The sequence below is a fragment of the Dreissena polymorpha genome, chromosome 1 (assembly GCF_020536995.1).
Source record: "Dreissena polymorpha isolate Duluth1 chromosome 1, UMN_Dpol_1.0, whole genome shotgun sequence".
Lineage (NCBI taxonomy): Eukaryota > Metazoa > Mollusca > Bivalvia > Myida > Dreissenidae > Dreissena > Dreissena polymorpha.
In genome coordinates, this window is record NC_068355.1 from 198,859,591 (window position 1) to 198,883,321 (window position 23,731).

Here is a 23,731-nt window from a genome sequence, read left to right on the forward strand (position 1 = left end):
CAAACACAAGATTGAATAAACATGTTTTGAATGCATGTTAACAGGAATATCATCTAAATTAGAATGCGGACTTACCAACAAAGTTGCAATTATATGCTACCCCTTTTAGGGAGCATAAAAATGCATACTTTCACCATAAATAAGCCAGCAATCACAAAAACAGCATGTTTGGAAGCAGAAATGATACAGCTAGACAATGTTTATAGAACAAGTGTCAACAACAAGAGCTGTCAGAGGACAGCGCGCTCGACTATTCGAGTGCTTGACAGTATAACATAAGCCATCATGGAGAGGGGGGGGGGGGGGTATAATGTGGGTGTGTGATCATTTAATAGATGATCTTTCAAAAATAAGAAAACAAAATTTATTTATTTTTTGGGGGGAGGTTGGGGGGTGGGGGAGAGGGGGGGGGGGGGGGTATAATGTGGGTGTATGATCATTTAATAGATAATCTTTCAAAAATAAGATTTTTTTTTTGGGGGGGGGGGGGGGCGTCAAGTAAGTGTTGTTTTGTCAAACTTAAACATAGATTTATCAATAATATGCATATTCTAAGTATAAAAGGGGCAATAATTCTGTCAAAATGCTTGATACAGTTGTGTGCTCTTGTTTATAGGTTGGGGTCATGATGGTAAACAAGTATGCAAAATATGAAAGCAATATGTCATGGGACACAGGAAATATTTGGGGTAGTACCCAAACTTTAACATTTGCACACTAAAAAAAAAAACGCCGACGCCGGGGTGAGTAGAATAGCTCCACTATATATATTTCATATATAATAGTCGAGCTAAAAATGAGCCTTGTTCTGGGCAACATGCGTTAAGTGTCGTCAGCCAACACTTTCAGCCTAGACTGGATATCCGCTGAGTAGAGACTTCACTTAAACAAAAAAATCTGTGAAAGAGGAAATTGCAGTCCCAGATAAGCATTTGAAGTCCTCTATATGCACATGCATTAAGTCCACTTGTCCCAGAGCGAGGATACAATGTCAATCCCGATGATCACAATGTCACGCTGTCCAACTGTTTTCTATGCATAGCACAACCGTTTTAAATGTAAAACTTTAACACTTAATCTGAGAAACATATTCATGATTAACAATAATTATCATTCAAGGCATACAACAGGATCAACTACCTTAGGACTTACACAGAGAGTTTTTACACCACTCAGATGTTCCCAACCAAGTGACATCAAATAAGAATGTGCGAAAAACAATATATCAATCACAACAATGCATTTATATAAAATGCAAAAAAGGCAAGCTGAAAAAAGATTACCTAAATAGTACCAATGCTACCTTATTATGCAAAGCAAGTCCATTATGTTTACAACAAATATCTCTGTAATGCTTGTCGGTGGCTGATTATTTAACTTGGTGGAAATTATACGGACCACAACAACAATTATGATCCAATGAAAGCTATCAGAGTTAGAGATCTGACAAGGTAAATTTGTCTATTGTTTTAAAAATTCAAGGCCCATTATGCAGAAGTGCTACATGCAACCAAGCTGGTTATCTCACTTGGTTGCGATATTATGCCATTAAACATTTTTACCAAGTTTCATGAGGATCAGATTTAAACTGTTTGAGTAATTGAGCAGATATCGTTCTCCTAGACTTCGCCTGCCTGACCACCTCAGGTGCTCCCATAATACGCCCAGTGTTTTTTTTAATCAGTGTATAAAAATGAGTTTGGCTACAAGCGCAACTTTTAACTATTTGTATGCAGCTGAACAATAACCAATAAACTTGGCTCAAATGTGTTACCGTCCAAGCCCGGGATAATAAATAAAGCTAACAACACATTACAAACTCAGAGGGACTGGCATGTGTTTGAACTTTTACCATTCACCTAACTCAGTCAGTGGATTAGGTGGCTGTGTAATCCATTGTAATGTTTGCCTTGTAATTATAGAACTTCTTTATGTAGGATCATTTATCATTGGACATCTTCAGCCAATCCCTACTACCCCTAGGAAAATCCATTTTATCATTGATATATGGTTAAATACGAACATTAAGTAGACATTTAACCCAACAAAACCATTAAATATGAACAGCATGTTCAGTACATATTCAACAGCCACATGTTATGTAGGATTCATTTTATTCTCTGACATCCGCTTTAGTTAAGTTTGTGTCCACTAAAAGGCTTTGCGTAGGCTCATGCAGGCTGGAGGGAGTGCCCGTCATTTAAGCCTGAGGCTGAATTTACAGGCTGACTACACAGACTGACTACACAGGCTGGAATCTGGAATGTTATCACATGGCCTTGGCAGGAGGCTTGGCTGGTTTCCACACAGCGTTCTGCAGGCTGACAGCGTCAATGGACACAGAGATGTGCTTTGTAGAGACAACCTCGGAGAACGACTTGCCCCCTGAGTTGTATCTGCAATCAGAATGTACCACCTCACTACAAGTGTGCATTGTGAATTGAACACACGTTTTCAGCCACGCTCTTTTCCACTAGGCATATTGATGTGCTTAAAGTGTCCACCCAGATTAGTCCCTGCAGTCAACACAGGCTAATCAAGGACAACACTTTCTGCTCTTATGGAAGTTTTAGTTTCAAGGAGGTATATTCTTAGTAAAAATCCAGTTTAGGCGTACAGTGTCGTCCCTGATTAGCCTGTGCAGACTGAACAAGCTTACCTAGGGAAGACACTTTACGCACATGCATTAAGCACCATTTCTCACAGCCCTACTCATTTGTATGATCTATGCATTTCAATTAGGAATACAAATTGTCATACCCTTTAATATGTCATAAACAAGAGCACCACATAACGGGTGCCACGCTCTGCTGCGAAAGCTTGTCAGAATTTGTTTGTTTTTTTTAGAGGTCGCAGTGACCTTGACCTTTGACCGAGTGACCCAAAAATGGGTGTGGCGTGTAGAACTCATCAAGGTGCATCTACATATGAAGTTGTAGGTGGAAGGACTTTGATTTTAGAGCCAATGTTCAAAACCTTAACAAACCTTGACACGGACGGCGGACACGACCAGCTGGCTATGACAATACCTCGGGTTTTCTCCGAAAACAGCCGAGCTAATAATAGTAGCGATACTCCTTTATCCCATACTCACAAACATTCTGAAAATATGTTCCAGATTGGGACACAACAAAAATATAAAACACGTTTTTAAACCATAATTCTAAATACAAAGAGTGTTGCTTTACTCCTCAAGTGTTAAACACTAACATTGTATGTTTGTTATTGCGATGTGATGAAATATTGACAATTATTGGGAAAATATTTCCAATATTTTTCTTACAAGCCTGACCAGAAACTACATTTTAATTTTAAGTTAATTAAGTATCAGGAAATATTTTACCCTAGACCAATTAACAGTGCATTAAGGGGCCACTTACTTGTAGTATTTCTCCACCATGTCATGCTGTATTGACCGGGGACCCACGCCCAATATCTTGAAGCAGTCCTCAGTGTCCGGGTCAAACCCATAGAGGCCCCGGTAACCACAACTGCTGTCCCGGAACAGAATGATGAAGTGTTTGGCATTGGACTTGGCAATTTCCTGCAAGTAATCAAAGGATAAAATATTATAAATATCTTCCGGGGCAAAAACAAGTAAACAATAAGAAACAATAAATTCATGAATTCTGACTTTTGATAGTGACATTAACCTTTAACCATGGAGCATGTTAGTTACAACACAATATCTGGCAACAGGGAAAAATAATGATAGGAAATATGAATTTTCCTCCCAGACATAAAACGCTACAGAGCAGACAAAACAAGGGACAAAATTGTCACAAAACCAGGTTTTCATTGTGAAAAAAAATCTGATTAAGGGAGACAACTCAAACTGAACTTTTGAAATGAACAAACAAAATTAACCCCCTTTGTAAGTTTGTTTCAAAATAAATCTATTTTAAGTTGTGGTGACCTTGACATTGGAGATATTGACGTGATTCTTTCGTGCGACACACCGTCCCATGATGGTGAACAAATGTGCCAAATAATTGTAAAATCTCACAATGAATGACATAGTTATGGCCCAGACAAGCTCATTTATTGCCAATTTTGACCTTTGAACTCAAAGTGTGACCTTGACCTTGGAGATATCGACATAATTATTTCGCGCGACACACCGTCCAATGATGGTGAACAAATGTGCCAAATGATTTTAAAATATGACAATGAACGACATAGTTATGGCCCGGACAAGCTTGTTCCGCCCGCCCGCCTGCCAGCCAGCCAGCCAGCCCGTCCGCATTCGCCAATCTAATAACCAGTTTTTTCCTTCGGAAAACCTGGTTAAAAATTAATCATGTCTGACCATAAATTAAGACCTAAAAGACAAAAGATGATGAAAAAGGGAAGTTGTATGAACACATTATAAAGTCAAGGGGAAATATAATGCCAAGTATATTAGAATCTTCCAAAGAATGTAAAAACCATTGAGAAGAAGCAAACAATTATGTCCACAGCAAACAATTATGTCCACAGCATGGTAGTTGTACCCAACACATTGACATTTTATGAAAGAGCAGACAAGAAATCTGGACAGACTGACACTACACGCACACACAAATCCATCCACTCACCGTATTCCTTCAGGAATAAAGTTAACAGCGTAAAGAACCACCTTTTTGGTGAAAGCAAATATTCCCTGAACAACATAAATAGAAAGTGACCACATCCTCCCAACCTCAGTAAACTCTTCAGTTCACATGGTACCTACTTCTAGCACTTTGTTTTTCTGCTCCGTGTTTACAGAGCCAGCCAGGCAGCAGTGACTGATAGCATTGATGATGATGTGTCTGTTAGACTTGGCACTCGGCTTCACAAACAGCTTCGGACCTGCAACAGTGTCACTTTATTATCAGTTGAACTCTTGGAAAACTGAGTTTAAAGCATGTGCGTTCAAGATTAATCTATGCAATCTGTTGTCCCTGATAAGTCTCTGCAGACTGCACAGGCTAATCTGGGATGACACTTTACGCACATGCATTAGGCCCAGCTTTCCCAAAACAGGGCTCTTACAAATGTTATAGAATGCATATAGTATTTTGCGCTTTGAATGTTTTGTTTATTTTAAACTCATTTGTAGCTCTCCACTATATTCATACAAATCTGAAGTTCCAACAATCAATAAAGAATAGATGTGGATCAAAGAAATCATCCTTCAGAGTTTGATTATATAAAGGCTAATAAAGGCACCTTTGTGTTTAACAAACTGTTCTAAATAAAAAATGTTGTAAAATGCATGCTAACTTTAACTTTTAAGTAGTGATTAAACGTTACAGTTTACATTGGTTGAAGAATGCAGACCCTTGTTCTGTATGCAATGCCTTACTGCATAGTCCACATTTGTATGCAATGCCTACCTGCATAGTCCACACCTGTAAGCAATGCCTACTTGCATAGTCCACACCTGTACGCAATGCCTACCTGCATAGTCCACACCTGTACGCAATGCCGACCTGCATAGTCCACACCTATAAGCAATGCCTACCTGCACAGTCCACACCTGTACGCAATGCCTACCTGCATAATCCACACCTGTAAGCAATTCCTACCTGCATAGTCCACACATGTATGCAATGCCTACCTGCATAGTCAACACCAGTAAGCAATGCCTACCTGCATAGTCCACACCTGTAAGCAATGCCTACCTGCATAGTCCACACCTGTACGCAATGCCAACCTGCATAGTCCACACCTGTACGCAATGCCTACCTGCATAGTCCACACCTGTAAGCAATTCCTACCTGCATAGTCCACACCTGTACGCAATGCAGACCTGCATAGTCCACACCTATAAGCAATGCCTACCTGCACAGTTCACACCTGTACGCAATGCCTACCTGCATAGTCCACACCTGTAAGCAATTCCTACCTGCATAGTCCACACCTGTACGCAATGCCTACCTGCATAGTCCACACCTGTATGCAATGCCCACCTGCATAGTCCACACCTGTAAGCAATGCCTACCTGCATAGTCCACACCTGTATGCAATGCCAACCTGCATAGTCCACACCTGTACGCAATGCCTACCTGCATAGTCCACACCTGTATGCAATGCCTACCTGCATAGTCCACACCTGTACGCAATGCCTACCTGCTTATTCACACCTGTAAGCAATGCCTACCTGCATAGTCCACACCTGTAAGCAATGCCTACCTGCATAGTCGACACCTGTATGCAATGCCTACCTGCATAGTCCACACCTGTAAGCAATGCCTACCTGCATAGTCCACACCTGTAAGCAATGCCTACCTGCATAGTCCACACCGCCCTGTGAGGATCCCGACTCCGAGCTCTCATTTGACCTCTGACCCTTGCGTGTCCTGTTGGGGTCTGGTGAGAGCGGTCGCCGGTGGGTGAGACCGCCATACGCCAGGGACCGCCCGTCACCACTGCCATTGTGAAGGGTGTTCATGGAAACTGGGGAAGTGATATAGACAAATATAGAACAACTATGTCTGTGAGATTTATTGGTTTTATTACAAAAGAGTCATGCTCTGTGAAAACAAGCCTTAAAGCATAAAGCATTGTCCAAGATAAGCATAGATGTGCAGTCTGTACAGGCTTTTCAGGCACAACACAATCCGCTTTTATGGATTTTTTTTATTAAAGGAAGTATTTTCCGAGCAAAAAAACCAGTCTAGACATTAAGTGTCATGCCTGATAAGCCTGTACAGACTGCACAGGCTAATCTAGGATGACACATACAGACTACACAGGCTAATCTGGGATGACACTTTACACACATGCATTAAACCCTGTTTACCCAAAACTAGATTTGTTTTCATCATTCTCATCATGCTGTTCACTTAGGCTAAGTTTTTTGAAAATCTAACCATGGTGGACATAGATATGCTCCATACAAACATTTGCCGCTTCCTGCAATCAAGCAAGCCCACTCAGATGTTCCCATAATATATCCATTTTTAAAACGAATCTTATATATAGATAATAAAGTTTTGTATTATTAACATAGTCAACCCATAAGTTTTATGTTTATTAACATAATTAACACATTTAATTGCAAATATGTGCAAAGCAGGTCAAACACAACGTACAGTTGGAACTACTCTATTAATGTATTTACAATATACATTATTTTGTGTTACTTACATGCAGTAATTATACAAGAAACCACCCATGGTCTTCATAATTGATAGTCACATGGCACACTTGGTTATAAGCCATACCAAAAGTTGCAAACAAAAGAAAAAAGATGTGCAATGTGAACAAAAAGAGTTCTGAAATTATGTCAAGAGGCCAATTACAATTCATGAGACATTGAGATCAACAAATATCAGCTGTAAGTGCCCCTAGGGCAACAGTAATAATCTTCTTGGGAAACTTTTTAAGTTGATTGAGAAATATAATTTTTTTTAAATATTTTTTTTTTTGGGGGGGGGGTCCTTCTGGTTAGTGGACCAGTCATATTACCTGCTTTTCTCATAACTTGTTTGTGCTGAGGTGACTTGGATGATCTAGTGTTTCTAGTACCCTTTACTGAAATCAAACCAAACAACTAAGCAAACCCAAACTAAAACAGCAAACACGAACTGAAACAAAAACTAAAATACAATCTCACAGTGATCAAGGCCAATCCAGAACAGAACAGAACAAAAAGTTGGATTTACAACAAAAGCATATACAGCTCAAAGTCATATACATAAACACAAACACAAAAAGGCGAACATAAATACACTGCATAAGAAAAAAAAAAAAAAAAAAAAAAAAAAAAAAGAAAAACAGCATGCAATTAAATTGTTTGAAAAACACATGATGTTTCATGAGAATGCCAGGATTGTATGATTTAAAATGCTCTTTTTGTTTTAACAAAGTTTAGTGAATGTTTAAACAACTTGATTGCTTCAACAGAAATTATGCATTTAGATATTACAAGTTGAGTTTAGGAAAAAAGTTATTCTCTAATTAATCCATGAATACAAACGGCTTAAAGTTTAAATGCTTTAATTTTTTATACAGAAAATTGCAAAACTTAAAAATATAGACTTTTTTGCCTCATTCAATAATATTGTACAAATTTAAAAATTCTATAAGTGTAGCGCATATGTAGAAGAGTAATGCAGCAAACTCAAGCAAAAAGCAAGGTGAGCGAAAATGCAAAGGTGGTGCTGTACATGGCATGAAACATGAGCAGCATTTCTAGTCCCAATAACATTAACAGTCGTCAAGTCCCGTTAGTTATACTATTAGTCCATGAATTAACAAGAGGGCCATGATGGCCCTAGTTCGCTCATCTGAGAGGAGCCGGTTCATTCAATCTTTACCTAACGTCAAACTTGACCTAGATATTGTCCAGACAAACATTCTGGTCAAGTTTCATCATTATTGAACCAAAACTCTGGTGTATGGAGTGTTTTTGTTTTTGTAAGATTTGACCTGGTGAAAAATATTTTGAGTTGACCCCTCTTACCAAACATCAAACTTTGCTTACAACAAGAGATGTGTTTGTCAGAATCACAATGCCCCCTAATGCGCCGCTTTGATTTTCTTTACCTTTGACCTTGAAGGATGACCTTGACCGTTCACCACTCAAAATGTGCAGCTCCACAAGAAGTAAGTAAGAGATTGAATGGAGAAATGAAAATTATTTTTTTAATTTTTGACCTTTGACCTTGAAGGATGACCTTGACCTTGCACCACTCAAAATGTGCAGCTCCACGAGATACACATGCATGCCAAATATGAAGTTGCTGTGTTCAATATTAAAAAAGTTATGATAAAACTTTAACCAAGGTTAAAGTTTTAGGAAAGAATGAAATGCACTAAGTGACCCCGTGACCTAGTTTCTGACCCCAGATGACCCAAATACAATCCCAATCCAGATTTTATCAAGAAAAACATTCCGACCAAATTTAATAAAGATTGGATGAAAACTGTGACCTCTATAGTCTACACAAGGTTTTTCTATTATTTGTCCTGGTGACCTAGTTTTTGACCCCAGATGACCAAATACAATCCCAACCCAGATTTCATCAAGATAAACATTCTATCCAAATTTCATTAAGATTGGATGAAAACTGTGACCTCTATTGTCTACACAAGGTTTTTCTATTATTTGACCTAGTGACCTAGTTTTTGACCCCAGATGACCCAAATACAATCCCAACCCAGATTTCATCAAGATAAACAATCTGACCAAATTTCATAGGGATTGGATAAATAAACTGTGACCTCTATTGTCTACACAAGGTCTTTCTATTATTTGACCTAGTGACCTAGTTTTTGACCCCAGATGACTAAAATACAATCCCAACCCAGATTTCATCAAGATAAACATTCTGACTAAATTTCATAAAGATTGGATGAAAACTGTGACCTCTATTGTCTACACAAGGTCTTTCTATTATTGACCTAGTGACCTAGTTTTTGACCCCAGATGACCCAAATACAATCCCAACCCAGATTTCATCAAGATAAACATTTGGTGACAGGTGAGCTAAAAATGTGTGGGTCGGAGAAAAAAATCCGTAAGCAGCATAATAGTCAAACAGGGCCCTAGTGTTGCCTATGTTTGGTAGCTCAAAGCAGTGCTCCAGCTGGGATATGAAAATGAGTTTTTTTTTATTTTGTCAAAAGGGCACTTTATTACATGCAGCAACTTGTGGATTGTGTACAACAACCAGACGTTAAGATTGCATTTTGAGTTTTCCAACTGGCGACATATTCTTGAAATGAGTAATCACAAGAAATTATTTTGGTAAAATGATGTTTTTATTAAGAAATATTTTACACAACGGTGCACAAATTTAAGGTTTTGTTACTCTATTTTTATAAAGATTTTTTGTTTGATTTTAGAGCATGTGATTAAATCTAACATTTATTATTAGTTCAATTTAAAGTTATTTCTTTATTTTTGTTCACAAAAATTCTAAAAAAGCTCTTAAAAATTTGCCATTGAACAACTTGCCCAACTGATTTTATAAAATATGACATGAAATGACAGCTGGAAATAGATATTATATATTTGTAGCTATTTGTCTGTACTGGAAATAGTATGGACTTACGTATACTATGGAGCGAATATCAAGTGAAAGGCTTAGATATATATATTTCAACAAGCAACATTTGCAACCAAAAATATAGAGATGTTATTTAGTTTTCTGCTAACATAAATGACAACAAATATAACTTATTCACAAACTTGAGAGGTACTCCATCAGATAGATAGTGCACACAGACCTTTAGTGCAGTACCGATGAGAACAATGAAGCCTTATTCTGGGAAGACTAGGCTAAATGAAGGTGTGTAGTGTCGACGAAATTAGGCTGCGCAGTCTGCACACGCAAATCAGAGGGGGACACTTTCTGCCTTAACTAGATTTTCATTTAGAAGAAACTTACCATAAACAGAAAGTTCCAAGAAAGGGGAAAGTGTCTTCCCCGATATGCCTTTGCAGACTGCATAGGATAATATTGGCTGACACTTTAACGCCATGCATTAAGCCCCATTTTCTCTGACAGACTTACACTGGGCCCCATTGGAAGGTTCCGGTCCAACAGAGGCTGACATCACTCGGCTGGTCAAGTCGTCCACAGAACCAGCGCCCTCAAACCCTGCACACAAACATAGCACAGGATCAAACAGATGACATTGGTTTTGTTAGATACTTATAGTTTTCAAAGTTAGCACTGTTAAAGCCTTTACCACTTAGATACACATTTTGACCAGTTTGAAATCCTGTGAAAATTAATTTAAAGGAAAGACCTTCTTAAAAGATACAAGTTTTAAGGACTTCATTTGCAATTCTTAGATATTTATGAGCAGCAAACATAATTTTCTGGTTTTATGCAGATTGCATACAGCCATTTTCTCTGAACTTCTGATCGGGACAGGATTAATGGATTACGATGCATCAACAACAGTTTTGAGACCTTATACATAGAAAACATTACAAGGGTTTTAAACAGATACAATAATATTAACATAAAGTGATTAGTTTGTATTTTATAAGCATAAATACATTAACATTCAAAATACACTTCAGCCTCGCTTTTGGGAAAAAGGGCTTGATCCATGTGTGTAAATATCATTCTGCACAGGCTTATCAGGGATGACACTTTCAGTCTTAACTCGATTTTTGCTAGGACAGACTTCCTTTAAAAGAATAAGTGGAGTGTCATCCCTGATTAGCCTTTGCAGAAAACACTTTCGGCACATGCATTAAACCCCATTTTACCAGAGGAAGGCTCATTTGATATATTATGACACCACTTCATTACCAAAGCACTAATACCACCCTAAGATTTTATTATTTAAAACCACATGTTATCTCCACTACGACTGCATATCAAAGCGCTATACACACACTCACCTTCTACCAATTCAGGCTTGACAAACATTGACTTTGGCCTAGTTCTCTGTTTGGGCTTCTCTTTCTTCGGCGGGCCTTCCTCATCATCATCCTTCTTTGTGATGTACTGCTTAAAAATAGCTTCACGCCGCGCTTTTTCTTCTGATTTTCTACGATCACTTTCTTCTTGCTTCAACCTGAAAATCAAGTATCAGAAATCACTATCGGATGTGTTGTAGACTGTAAACAGCTGTATTACTCATCCATCTTTCTATCCCTACTATATACTGGTACACACCCCATACACAGTCTACATTTCTCTCTTTTCTTAACACCACATCCACTATCTTCATTTCTCTCAATATCTCGATTCACAAGCAACTCTTTTTTGTCTCCACTCCTTACTAGATACTCTCCCCAAATATATCCACATCCAATTCATCCAACTGTTTTTTAATCTCCTGCTCATTCTATCACATCACCTCTATCTACACTTTTTTTAAATCCACATGCCTTTATTTCCACTCACCTCACTCTTCACCAAGTTCCATTTGGAATTACTTTCTCTCCACTGACAGCTATCTCCACTGACAGCTATCTCCACTAACTTCTATCTGGAATCCCTCACTCTCCCCTCACCTCTCTCTCCTCACCTCTATCTCCACTAACTTCTATCTGGAATCCCTTAATCTCCCCTCACCACTATCTCCACTAACTTCTATCCGGAATCCCTCATTCTCCCCTCCCCTCTATCACCACTAACTTCTATCTGGAACCCTTACTCTCCACTCCCCTCACTCTCCCCTCACCTCTCCATCTCCCTCCGCCGGTTCATGTCCTGCTCCAGTTTCAGCCTCTTCCTCTCCTGCTCCTCAACACGTTTCAGCCTCATTTTCTCCAACTTCTCCTTCTTCCTATGCATCTCCTCCTCTGCACTCTGAAACCAAGGCAACATAGTTAATGTACCATCATCATGGTCAACATAGTTAGTGTATTATCAACTACTAAAAAAAAACATTTATTTTTGTTGGCAAGAAATTTCTTGGTTTTTTATTCAATGAATTTTTTGTGGGCACATACATTTTGGATTTCTGATTTTGGAAAAAAAGAGAGGAATTCGCATTTGTCATTTTCCAATGTGTTTGTGTTGAATTTGTGGAGGGGTCAACCCACCAATTCAACAGAAATTTATGACACATGAATAATTATGATTTTGCAGATATTTTTCCCCAGATTGTCAAAAGTGATTTGAAATAGGGCTTGTATTAATGGACGTTTTTGAATAAATTTATCATAGTTTCTTGTCACAGGACCTCTAAAATTGAAGCAATTAATGTTTGTATACTTCCAAAGCAGCTGTCATGGAAGATCCTAATTAACTTGTTCTTAAATTTCAATATATACATGCATTGAATGAATGAATTACAAATCAATATAACAATAAAAGCTTTTTAATCCAATACAGCGTTACTATTGATTTTTAAACTGAAAACACATCGTCAAACTGCACGCGCTTGCCTGCTGACATAACGTCACTTGATTGTATCATTCATTTAGTTCAAGGACGCAAGTGTCTAGGAAATTTGAAATGCAGTTGCCTTCATAAATGACATATTTGTGGGTTTAGGAGGATCATACATTTTTTTCATGATAAAATGTGAACACAACTACACAAGTGTTAGAATATATGACTCAAATGAAACCAGTGAAATTGCATTTTAGATTTCTTTAATAATGTAGAATGTTCTCAGTGTTTTTTTAACAATTTAGTGATTGAGAACAGTGTCAGTGACTTAAATGAGTGTAAAATCTTCAGATGGTAGATGTTTGACTTTTATATGCCAGTTGGTAAAAAGTGAGTCAAAAGAAGAGTTTCTTTCATTGACTAAAATTAACAATATTGGCGGGCATTTATGCTGTATCATGCTTGACGTAGGGGTAAACATGTTTAAAGTTGAAAATGGCAGCCATCTTTGTTTCTGTTCTTTCGCTCAGGTGAAACAATAATTTTTTAGTTTGAACAAAGCCTCTTGTGTTGTACTTGAGTGTTTAACATTTGGAATGATGATTAAATTTGAATCCAGGCGTTAAGCTATATTTTGTCTTGTTACTTTGCTTTTTTATTGAATTATTGGGGACTATTTTGTGTGGCAGAGCCAGGAAAGATCACACATAATTTTGATATTACTACACAATGTTCACTACAGTTAATTTAATCTGTTTTGGCTATTGCTTTTAACAAGAAACGCTGTGTGAACCTTTCTTTAACTCGTCTGACAAATTCAAGTACACAATAACACTAACATAGTATTCTCTAAATTGATCTTCATTAAGACAACATTTTAAAAATCCTATTGTGCAAAAAGAAATTATGTAATTTCATGATAGTCCAGTCCACTACAAGATTTTGAGCTATAGACATAAAAAAAAACACACCAGTGCATGCTTGCAAGCACGGAAATACAAACGCAAGCAAGCACACACACAAGGGTAGCAGCATAAACCCTTAATTATCACATTGAGGGCATGATAGATTATGCTTGCAGGCTAGATTACAGTGACTTGTTGCTCAAAACTTTAACGGCAAGATAAGCAAACAGCTGTTAATTTTGGGATCAAGTTATTTATATCACTCAATCCTTTACCCTTTAATATATGTTTTAATTGTAAACACATTTGTTTGATAATGTTTGATAATAACATTGCTTTTGAACTCTTTCAGTGCTGGAACCGAATTTTGAAGGTGTCTCATCAGGATCTAAACTGTTTGCTATTCTGATAGTATTCTTTGAAAAAAATCGAAGAAAATGCTAATTTTAGAAATTTAGCAGACAACATTTTAGCAGACGACAAATTTCCCAGCATGCAAAGGGTTAAACAAATCTTATATAGGTATGAAGCTTACAGACTGTTAACTTAATTGGCAGTTAAAGTTTTGAGCAACCAGGCAAGTGGCTATTTTACCTGATCTAGACTGGTGTCATCCTGACCGACCACGAAGCCTACAGGAGTGACGTCTAGCCCAGAGGTGCTGGTATCCAAATCAGCGCCGGTACCAAGGCTCGAACCCTGCAAGTCGTCCGAGTGAGTGCCCGGCACCTGGCCACCAGGCTGAGTCACCTGAGCAGCGAAATCCGATATCACAGAAGACACGTAACTATTTGAACTGGAGGTTTTACCCGTAATCCTGGTAACACCAGAGTCACTTTTATCACTGACATTATTGGATTTGTTGATATCACTGTTACTGGATCTACTAGATTGTACATTTGAGTCACTATTGTCACCCTTGAATTGTCTCGTATTGTCATTAGTGACCCCTCTATTTTCACGTATCTGACTAGAACGCAACTGAACTGCTTCTGGGGTGGAACTCACTGGATTCTGAACACTGGAATGCTGATTATAGGCCTGTTGCATGTCAAACATGTGTGGCTGAGGCTGATGACCCTGTGGCAGGTATTGCCCCATGTGTGAGGGGTTGGTATAGGGGCCAGGCAGGGGCTGTAAGGGCTGGAACTGGTTACTGGGAACACCGGGGGAGGTGTACATGGTAGAGTAGGGGCCTGGCTGGGCTGCCGATGGAGGGGAGACAAGACTGTGGGGCCCAGGGTACGGCTGACCAGGGTACATGCCTGGACCGCCGGTGTGGGGGAAACCAGGGGGACTCTGATGAAAGGGGGGCTGCATCTGGGGGTAGGTCATCTGACCCTGGCCTGGGCCTAGCACATAGCTGGGGAACCCATGACCAGGGCTCTGCATGTAGTGGCCGTGGGTGCCGTATATAGGGCCTATCTGACCAACCATTGATGTGGGACTCATTGCGTACTGCTGAAGCTGATGCTGCTGACCATGTTGTGCGTAGGCTGGTGGTTGTCTAGGCAACGAGGCGTAGTTTCCTGGCTGCTGACCTTCCTGTACCAAAAGATAATAGTCCATAATTATTTTTATCTTAACAAACTTATTGATCCACACAGAATTGAAGATTACATATTTTATTATTGTGTTGTAATGTAACTTCTAAAATTATTTAATATTTCACAAAGCTAAACATGGAATTTATCTTTTATAATTGGATAAATTCAACAATTTATCATATATTCTAGTCAAAGGGTGCAGAGCAATACTTTCACCTGTGCCAGCTGTCGTGGCTCAGAGGAGCTCCGTGACTTGTGCTGGGCTGAAGTCCTCTCAACATTACTGTCCACTAGAGCTGGTTGCTTCTCAATCAGCTTTGCCTCCACCTGGGTTGGAGACTTTGACCTGGACCGTGACACTTGTAATTGTTGACCTTTCTTCAGGGACAGTTTCATGATCTCGCCCTGCAGATCTGTCAAACTCTGGTTTAACTTATCCAGAGAGTTGCTGTACTCATCATAAGATTCCTGTCGCTCTGGTTTAACATCGGATTTCCTTCCAAGGTCAGATCTTGACTGCCTTTCAACAAATGAACCACTTTGACCAACTGACAGTCTTGGGGGACTGGGAATACTTTGCTGACTGAACACTGGGGAGGTAGACATACCAGCAGATAGTTCATCAATATTTGATCCATTTCCCTCACTTCTGGGATATGAAGCAGTATCTGGTTGCGCAATTCTTTGTTCAGCAAGGGAGGCCACTCTCTCAACAGAGGCACTGCGCCGGTCAAACAGGAGTCGTCTCCCCTGCTGACTGCCTTGGCTCTCCTGGGAGCTGCTCATTTCGCTGTCAGTCAACCCGGCCCCCTGGCCCTCCCCCTCACTGTTCTCACCATCCCCCTGTGACATGTGGTCTTCCTTGTTGAACCAGTTGTTACGCACGTTCTCAATGGTTTGCTGTATGCCATCTCTGGCATTGAGGGACCTCGGAGACTGGGCAGCCGTTCTTGCATTGTTTGCAGTACTTGTCATCTGCGCTGTTCCATTCTCAGCCTGCAGCTCCGTGGTGTCACTAGGACCATCCTTTGGCTTACCTACAACATGCAAGAAGGCAGCTTTACCAAGTCTCTGCCTTATTTTCTGCTGCTGGATTTCCTGTGTATGCTTCTTACGCTCAATAGCTTTCCGCTTCTCTTCCAATTTCATTTTAATTTTCAGTAACTCCTGACCGGCAGCCGCGTTGGCTGCAGGGACCTCAGAAGTGGCCTCATTCTCAACAGCCATAGGTTGGGTAGAGTTGGGAACGGGCTGTCGAGAAGGAGAGGAATTAAAGAGAGATTTCTTCTCTTGCTGCTTTTTGTGGAAAGTGTCCTTTAATGATGAAGGTTTGGAGTTGTCGTCCTGTCCTTGCTGCATGTACACAAAACCAGAATTGTCCGTGTTACCCACATTGCGAAGCTGTTTTATTTGAGAAAAAGTAGTTGAGGGAATTTTGTTTTCAAAATCAACAGTTTTTGGAGGTTTTGAAACAAGAACTGGCTTGCGTATAATAAAATTAGCTGGATCATTCGTATCCAAGAAGTTCTCTTTTCCACTCAAAGCATGTTTCTGGACACTTTCCTGTGTTTTGTGATCAGCGTGGATTTTTTGGGACTCGTGATCAGAAAATTCTCCTGAACTCTTACTGCTGGCCACACTTCCTTCACGTGAAAGACTTCGGGGTATCTGATTGGCCATTGCCAATGCTCGAGGGCTCTGATTGGCTAACTCAAGTGAGCGAGGGCTCTGATTGGCTAACTCAAGTGAGCGAGGGCTCTGATTGGCTGTTTCTATGACTGGTATCCCAGCAGCCCTTGCAGCCTCTGGCGTATGCACGTGATCAATAATGTAACTCTCAGCCACTGTAACGTCACTCCTGTGAGTTGGCAGGTCCACTGAGCCGTCGACACTTCCACCTACAAAGAAGGCCTCAAACTTCCTAGGGATGGGATCAGACTTGTCCATATGGGAAGGAGAACATTGATCAGCTGACACTTGAGATTCAAAAGGTAGTTTCATATCATGTCCCACAGAGGCCGACTGGCTGTTAATTACTGTAGACTGCGGGTCAATAGTTACACCCTTCTTTACTTTACTAGTTGGGTTAGCAGTCTTCCACTTAAGCACTTCACCTTGCTCTTCTTCCTTACTATGAACACTTGTCTTTTCCTTTGCTTGCTTCAGCTTAGCAGGAAACAACCGTTCAAAGTTCCCTGCAGTTATACTTTCACTATTCAAACCAGCTGCACATTGCTTTGAATCAAAACCTTCATCAACACGCAAGTTCACAGAGTTAACACTTTCCAGATCATGACGTTTTATATCAGTGGAAAATGGCGTGCCCTTCTGGTTCTGCAGACTGAAGCTGATGACATGACCTGTGTCAGCCCCTCCTTGCAACCTCGGAGTGGGGTCCAGGACATCCCTGGGGGAGGTGTCAAGGTCACCGAGGTCAATACTACCACTGGAGAAGCTGGCGTTCATGTCAGAGTCTATGCTCACGTTGGCCAGCAGATTCCTGCTATCACCACTGCCACTCTCTGCCATCAGGGCAGACTGCTGGCTGAAAACACAAACACTCTTGTCAATACTTACATACCTTAGATTGTGAAACATTGCTACTGATGATGACATCTTTAATATGCTAATGCTTATAAGCTCGTTATTTTTTCAACTCTTTTGCAGACAGTGCTTTTATCTCATTTAAAGGGCAAATTTTAGCCTTGCTTTGGGAAAATGGGGATTAATGCATGTGCCTAAACTGTGGTCACAGATTAGCAGGTGCAGTCACTTTTTCTTGGTTAAAGGTCTCTTCTAAACGAAATCCCCAGTCTAAAGGAACGTGTTGTCTATGCACAGGCTATTCTGCGACAACGCTTCATGCATATCCATTAAGCACTGCTTTCCTTGAGCAAGGGTCATATTTTTTTGTTTAGAACAGTTTTCATAGCATAGCAGTGGAATGGAAAATACTTTGGTGAAATCAGTTGTGGGGAAAAAATGATTTTGAAGAAATGAGATGTCACATGTGCCATTCTAGACAAGAAACAAGAGCTGTCTCCATAATGATAGGATGACATATGCCTTTGAAAAACGCTTTGATAGAAGTTATGAGCATTTTTCGAAACCTAAACAGAAGTAAACCAAGATTTCGAAACCTAAACGCGGACCCTAAGTTAAAGGTCAAAGGGGTCAAAATTTGTGTGCGTATTGAAAGGCCTTGTCAATATGCACATGCATACCAAGTATGAAGGTTACATCCAAGTATGAAGGTTACATCCAAGTATGAAGGTTACATCTGAAGCGACATAGAAGTTATGAGCATTTTTGGAAATCTAAATGCAAAGTGTGATGGAAAGACAGACAGACAGACAGTGTGATCACTATATGCCCTCCTTTGGGGGCAAAAAAATCAACCTGAATAAGGTTTGAATCATTACGATGATCCTGGTATCCTTAGTACTTAAAGATCAAAGTTCTGCTTCTTCTAAGGAAATGGAATGGAGAAGCCACTATAAGCCTATGGTCTTCAATTCAATCCAGATTCAACAAATAGGTTTAACTGTACTGATATGCCTGTGCATTAATTAAGATTAATTGATTACTTGATAGTATTTTGTATCATCCTTAACTTGCTTAAATGGTCTTGTGCATCAATAATTATTATTCAGACGCATGGGCCTTACATTGCTAATTAATGTCTGTGAAAACTAGAGACATCACTAGAAAGATTAAAAGTTCAAAAAGGCATTGGGCAAGCTAGCAACATATTATCTGCATAAGGTACACGCCTTCAAAATTAAATGAAATTCTTGATGGCAATCTAAAGTTATACACTCTGATATGTGTATGGATTATCAACACACACAGAATTCTATGTAGCCACAAAATTGGTCGACCAAATTGACATATGTCAATGTAAACAGTAAATGAATGTTGTAAAAAATTAATATTTTCTTTCCTTTATTCAAATTCAAATTATGCTATAATTTCAACTGCCTGTTTGCAAAAAAAAGGTAAACATTTCTTAATTTTTAAAATATTGAAGACCAAACAAAATATTAACTGCTGTCAAGTAAAAATGTTTTCATTCACTTATTCAGACCATGTAATGAGCCTTGTTCTGGGAAAATGGGGCTTAATACATGTGCATAAAGTGCCATCCCAGATTAGCCTGCACAATCAGCATAGGCTTATTCAAGGCGACACTTTCTGCTTTAATGCAATTTTTTGTTTAAAATATGTCTTTTTGAACCAAAATAGGTGTAAAATGTCATCCCTGAATGGGCAGTGCGGATTGCACAGGCTATTCTGAGATGACCCTTTACACACAAGCATTGAGCTCAGTATCTCTACTAATGGCGAGTCTTTGCTCATGAAGACAGGTACCATTTCTCTGGCCATGCGACCACAGACTCCCTGGGCGGCCCTCTCTGCCTCCCGGCCGGACCACCAACCACATTGAGAGACTGGCTCCCTGCCGGACCACCAACCACATTGAGGGACTGGCGCACATCTGTAGCGAGAGTATTTATATTGGATGGCAATTCATAACAGTGGCCCCTAGAAATCCAAAAAAATTCACTAATGTTTCAATACTGAATTCCTGACATGTAAATGCTTTCTTCTAAATATTACAAGTGAAATCCATGCAAAGTGACGAGACCACAAAGAACAATAAAATAATCATAACGCAATAAGAAAATTAAAACAATCAATCAAGAAAATTAAAGTCAATCACCTTAGACTTGTAGAATCATAAATGTTTTGTGTAGATTTTGGGATTTTTGTGTAATTATCTAGTTTTTTTTTCTATTTATGACAGACACATTTAATGTGGTCTTAATGCGGACAGTATTCAAACAGATTTGAGTTATACTATAATGGGGCAAATGTTCATCCCTGGAGAATGATTTGAACAATCTAAGTACAGAACCATCATACAAAGTCACACACTAAATATTAAAGCCAGACTCTTGCAGTTTCACTTACCGTCATGAGCCCCATTGTTCTGTTGACGCCTGTGCAGAAGTGGTTGGGCGCGGTGGGGCAGGGTGGGACTGCCTTTGTGAGGGTCGGGGGCGCTACTGCAGCGTAGCTCACTGTCCACACGGTGGCGCTGAAAGCTCTGCTTGGTCACATTGCTGATGGGAACACTGGGAACACGAGAGACTGTACCTGATGTGTGACGACCTGTACATAGATATAACACTGAACATTGATGATAGGAACACTGGGAACACGAGAGACTGCAGCTGATGTGTGACGACCTGTACATAGATATAACACTGAACATTGATGATAGGAACACTGGGAACACGAGAGACTGAACCTGATGTTTGATGACCTGTATATAGATATAACACTGAGCATTGATGATAGGAACACTGGGAACACGAGAGACTGAACCTGATGTGTGACAACCTGTACATAGATATAACACTGAGCATTGATGATAGGAACACTGGGAACACGAGAGACTGCAGCTGATGTGTGACGACCTGTACATAGATATAACACTGAGCATTGATGATAGGAACACTGGGAACACAAGAGACTGAACCTGATGTGTGACGACCTGCACATAGATATAACACTGAACATTGATGATGGGAACACTGGGAACACGAGAGACTGCAGCTGATGTGTGACGACCTGTACATAGATATAACACTGAACATTGATGATAGGAACACTGGGAACACGAGAGACTGCACCTGATGTTTGATGACCTGTATATAGATATAACACTGAACATTGCTGATGGGGGCACAGGGAACACGAGAGACTGCAGCTGATGTGTGACGACCTGTACATAGATATAACACTGAACATTGATGATAGGAACACTGGGAACACGAGAGACTGCAGCTGATGTGTGACAACCTGTATATAGATATAACACTGAACAATGATGATAGGAACACTGGGAACACGAGAGACTGCAGCTGATGTGTGACGACCTGTATATAGATATAACACTGAACATTGATGATAGAAACACTGGGAACACGAGAGACTGCAGCTGATGTGTGACGACCTGTACATAGATATAACACTGAACATTGATAATAGGAACACTGGGAACACGAGAGACTGAACCTGATGTGTGACGACCTGTACATAGATATAACACCGAGCATTGATGATAGGAACACTGGGAACACGAGAGACTGCAGCTGATGTGTGCCGACCTGTACATAGATATAACACTGAACATTGATGATAGGAACACTGGGAACACGAGAGACTGCAGCTGATGTGTGACGACCTGTACATAGATATTACACTGAACATTGATGATAGGAACACTGGGAACACGAGAGACTGAACCTGATGTTTGATGACCTTTATATAGATATAACACTGAGCATTGATGATAGGAACACTGGGAACACGAGAGACTGAACCTGATGTGTGACAACCTGTACATAGATATAACACTGAACATTGATGATAGGAACACTGGGACCACGAGAGACTACACCTGATGTGTGACGACCTGAATATAGATATAACACTGAACATTGCTGATGGGGGCACAGGGAACAAGGGAGACTGCACCTGATGTGTGATGACCTGCACATAGATACATATAGAAAACAACAGGTCACTGCTCTCATGTTGTGTTATATATAAGGTGTGGCTAAATATAACAGAATGGCGAGGGTCAATGAACAAGTTGAGGCACACTGACTTACATCAGCAAAATGTACTCAGGTCAGCTTACAAAAACTGTTGAAACAAGTGCTTGTCACAGCAGTGACAAATACTGCACCCGAAAGCAGCATGTACGAAGGTGTATATAGTTGTGACAATGAACAAATGGATGATTTACAGTTAAGCTTTGATTTTGAAGCAGTTGTATTTGTATTTGAAGTAAATTTTTAAGTGTGTTTTGCTTGTTTCCAAGAGTTTTCAGTGTTGAGTCACACATACTTAGGGCCCCAATATTCTCGTGAATAGTCTGACCAAATTTTTAAATATAGTGCTTTGCAATGGAAGCTACTTATCATAAAAATGCATCCTTCGTTGAATACAAAATAAAGCTTTCTGATGATGCTGTTTGATTGATAGTAAAATGGTGGCCAATTTCAGTCTGATTTGCCTTTTTTTTGGTCTTGAAATATTTTTTTCCATTTCAGCATTAAACAAGAAACCGTCGGGACGGGTGATGCTCCACAAAGGTTTTTTGTCACAATATTGCACTTTATATTCAGATAAAAGGTAACGTCTTGAGGGGCATAACTTTGGACAAAATAATACGATGGATGGTTTAGCAACTTAAAAATTTCAAAGGGCCATAACTCTCTCAATAAATCATCTAACCAGAACCCACAAATAACATGTGCATCTCCTCAAGGTAGTTAAGCTTTCCATAAAGCTTCATTGTATTCCAGTCAGTAGTTGAGGAGAAATAGCTCAGACAAGAACTATATGTACAGTTTATAGTAAATTTCAAAGGGCCATAACTCTGTGAAAAATCATCCAACCAGAACCCGCTGATAATATGCACATCTCCTCTTGGTAGTGAAGCTTCCCATAAAGTTTCATTGAATTCCGGTCATTAGTTGCTGAAAAATAGCCCGGACAAGAATTGCACTATATGTACAGCTAATGGAAAATTTCAAAGGGCCATAATTATGTGAAAAATAATCCGACCAGAACCAGCTGATAATATGCACATCTCCTCTTGGTAGTGAAGCTTCCCATAAAGTTTCATTGAATTCAGGTCATTAGTTGCTGAGAAATAGCCCGGACAAGAATTGCACTATATGTAAAGTTAATGGAAAATTTGAAAGGGCAATAACTCTGTGAAAAATCATCCGACCAAAACCCCCTGATAATATGCACGTCATTAGTTGCTGAGAAATAGCCGGGACAAAAATTGTGCACGGACGGACGGACAGACGAAGCGGCGACTATATGCTCCCGCCCCAAAATGTTTTGGGGGAGCATAAAAACTACAGTAGCATGTTATATATTGTTGCGCGTAATACACAGTACACTACAGCATACCTGCATCTGGTGTCCCAGTGATGCCTGCACCAGTGACCACAGGGACCGTGCGGATCTCAAACCAGTAGAAGATCTCGGCTATCAGCATCAGAATGTTCACCTTCAACTTCACATGGCTGTACAACAGGTCCTCGAACGTAAAGTGCCACGTCTTGTAGGGAAGATGACGCTCACAGAAGGACTTGATCAGTCGCAGGTTGTACAGCGAGTCAGCTATGCCCACATTGGACTTCAAACATACGTCTGGAAATAGTTTGATGAAAAAAGAAAATGCCTTTGGCATTAAAAACCAATGAAATGTTTCTGTAAATTGCTATAGTTTTATACATTGTATTGTTTCCTAAATATCATTTTGCAATGCGAGTGTCTTAAAGATGAGACAATCTTTCTTAACTGGGGGCAAGAAGGTAGACAAAGTAACTTGACCTTTGAACATATAGTAGTCAAATCTTTAAGTAAGCCCCTGAAAAAGCAAAAAGGAAAAGAATTTCTAAGCAGT

The 23,731-nt window shown here is 39.7% G+C and overlaps 1 protein-coding gene across 9 annotated transcripts in view; it reads right to left on the reverse strand.

Annotated features, from left to right (window-relative positions):
• Positions 1 to 418: 418 nt before the first annotated feature.
• LOC127864548 (calmodulin-regulated spectrin-associated protein 1-like) overlaps positions 419 to 23,731 on the reverse strand; it is a 30,076-nt gene continuing 6,763 nt past the window's right edge. Inside the window, exons 7-21 of one of the 9 annotated variants that reach the window (XM_052404271.1) lie at positions 23,233 to 23,475; positions 21,408 to 21,484; positions 20,638 to 20,714; positions 20,206 to 20,483; positions 19,603 to 19,729; positions 15,448 to 17,776; positions 14,279 to 15,229; positions 12,124 to 12,251; positions 11,336 to 11,511; positions 10,491 to 10,577; positions 7,438 to 7,503; positions 6,256 to 6,423; positions 4,715 to 4,833; positions 3,381 to 3,544; positions 419 to 2,396 (exon numbers count right to left, since the gene is read on the reverse strand). In XM_052404271.1, the coding sequence (XP_052260231.1) occupies positions 2,270 to 2,396; positions 3,381 to 3,544; positions 4,715 to 4,833; positions 6,256 to 6,423; positions 7,438 to 7,503; positions 10,491 to 10,577; positions 11,336 to 11,511; positions 12,124 to 12,251; positions 14,279 to 15,229; positions 15,448 to 17,776; positions 19,603 to 19,729; positions 20,206 to 20,483; positions 20,638 to 20,714; positions 21,408 to 21,484; positions 23,233 to 23,475 (5,117 nt within the window). In that variant the 3' untranslated portion in view covers positions 419 to 2,269. Of the gene's footprint in view, positions 2,397 to 3,380; positions 3,545 to 4,714; positions 4,834 to 6,255; positions 6,424 to 7,437; positions 7,504 to 10,490; positions 10,578 to 11,335; positions 11,512 to 12,123; positions 12,252 to 14,278; positions 15,230 to 15,447; positions 17,777 to 19,602; positions 19,730 to 20,205; positions 20,484 to 20,637; positions 20,715 to 20,868; positions 20,969 to 21,022; positions 21,254 to 21,407; positions 21,485 to 23,232; positions 23,476 to 23,731 lie in introns of those variants that run through there. The other 8 variants (XM_052404273.1, XM_052404270.1, XM_052404276.1 and 5 more) reach the window with 8 other exon arrangements.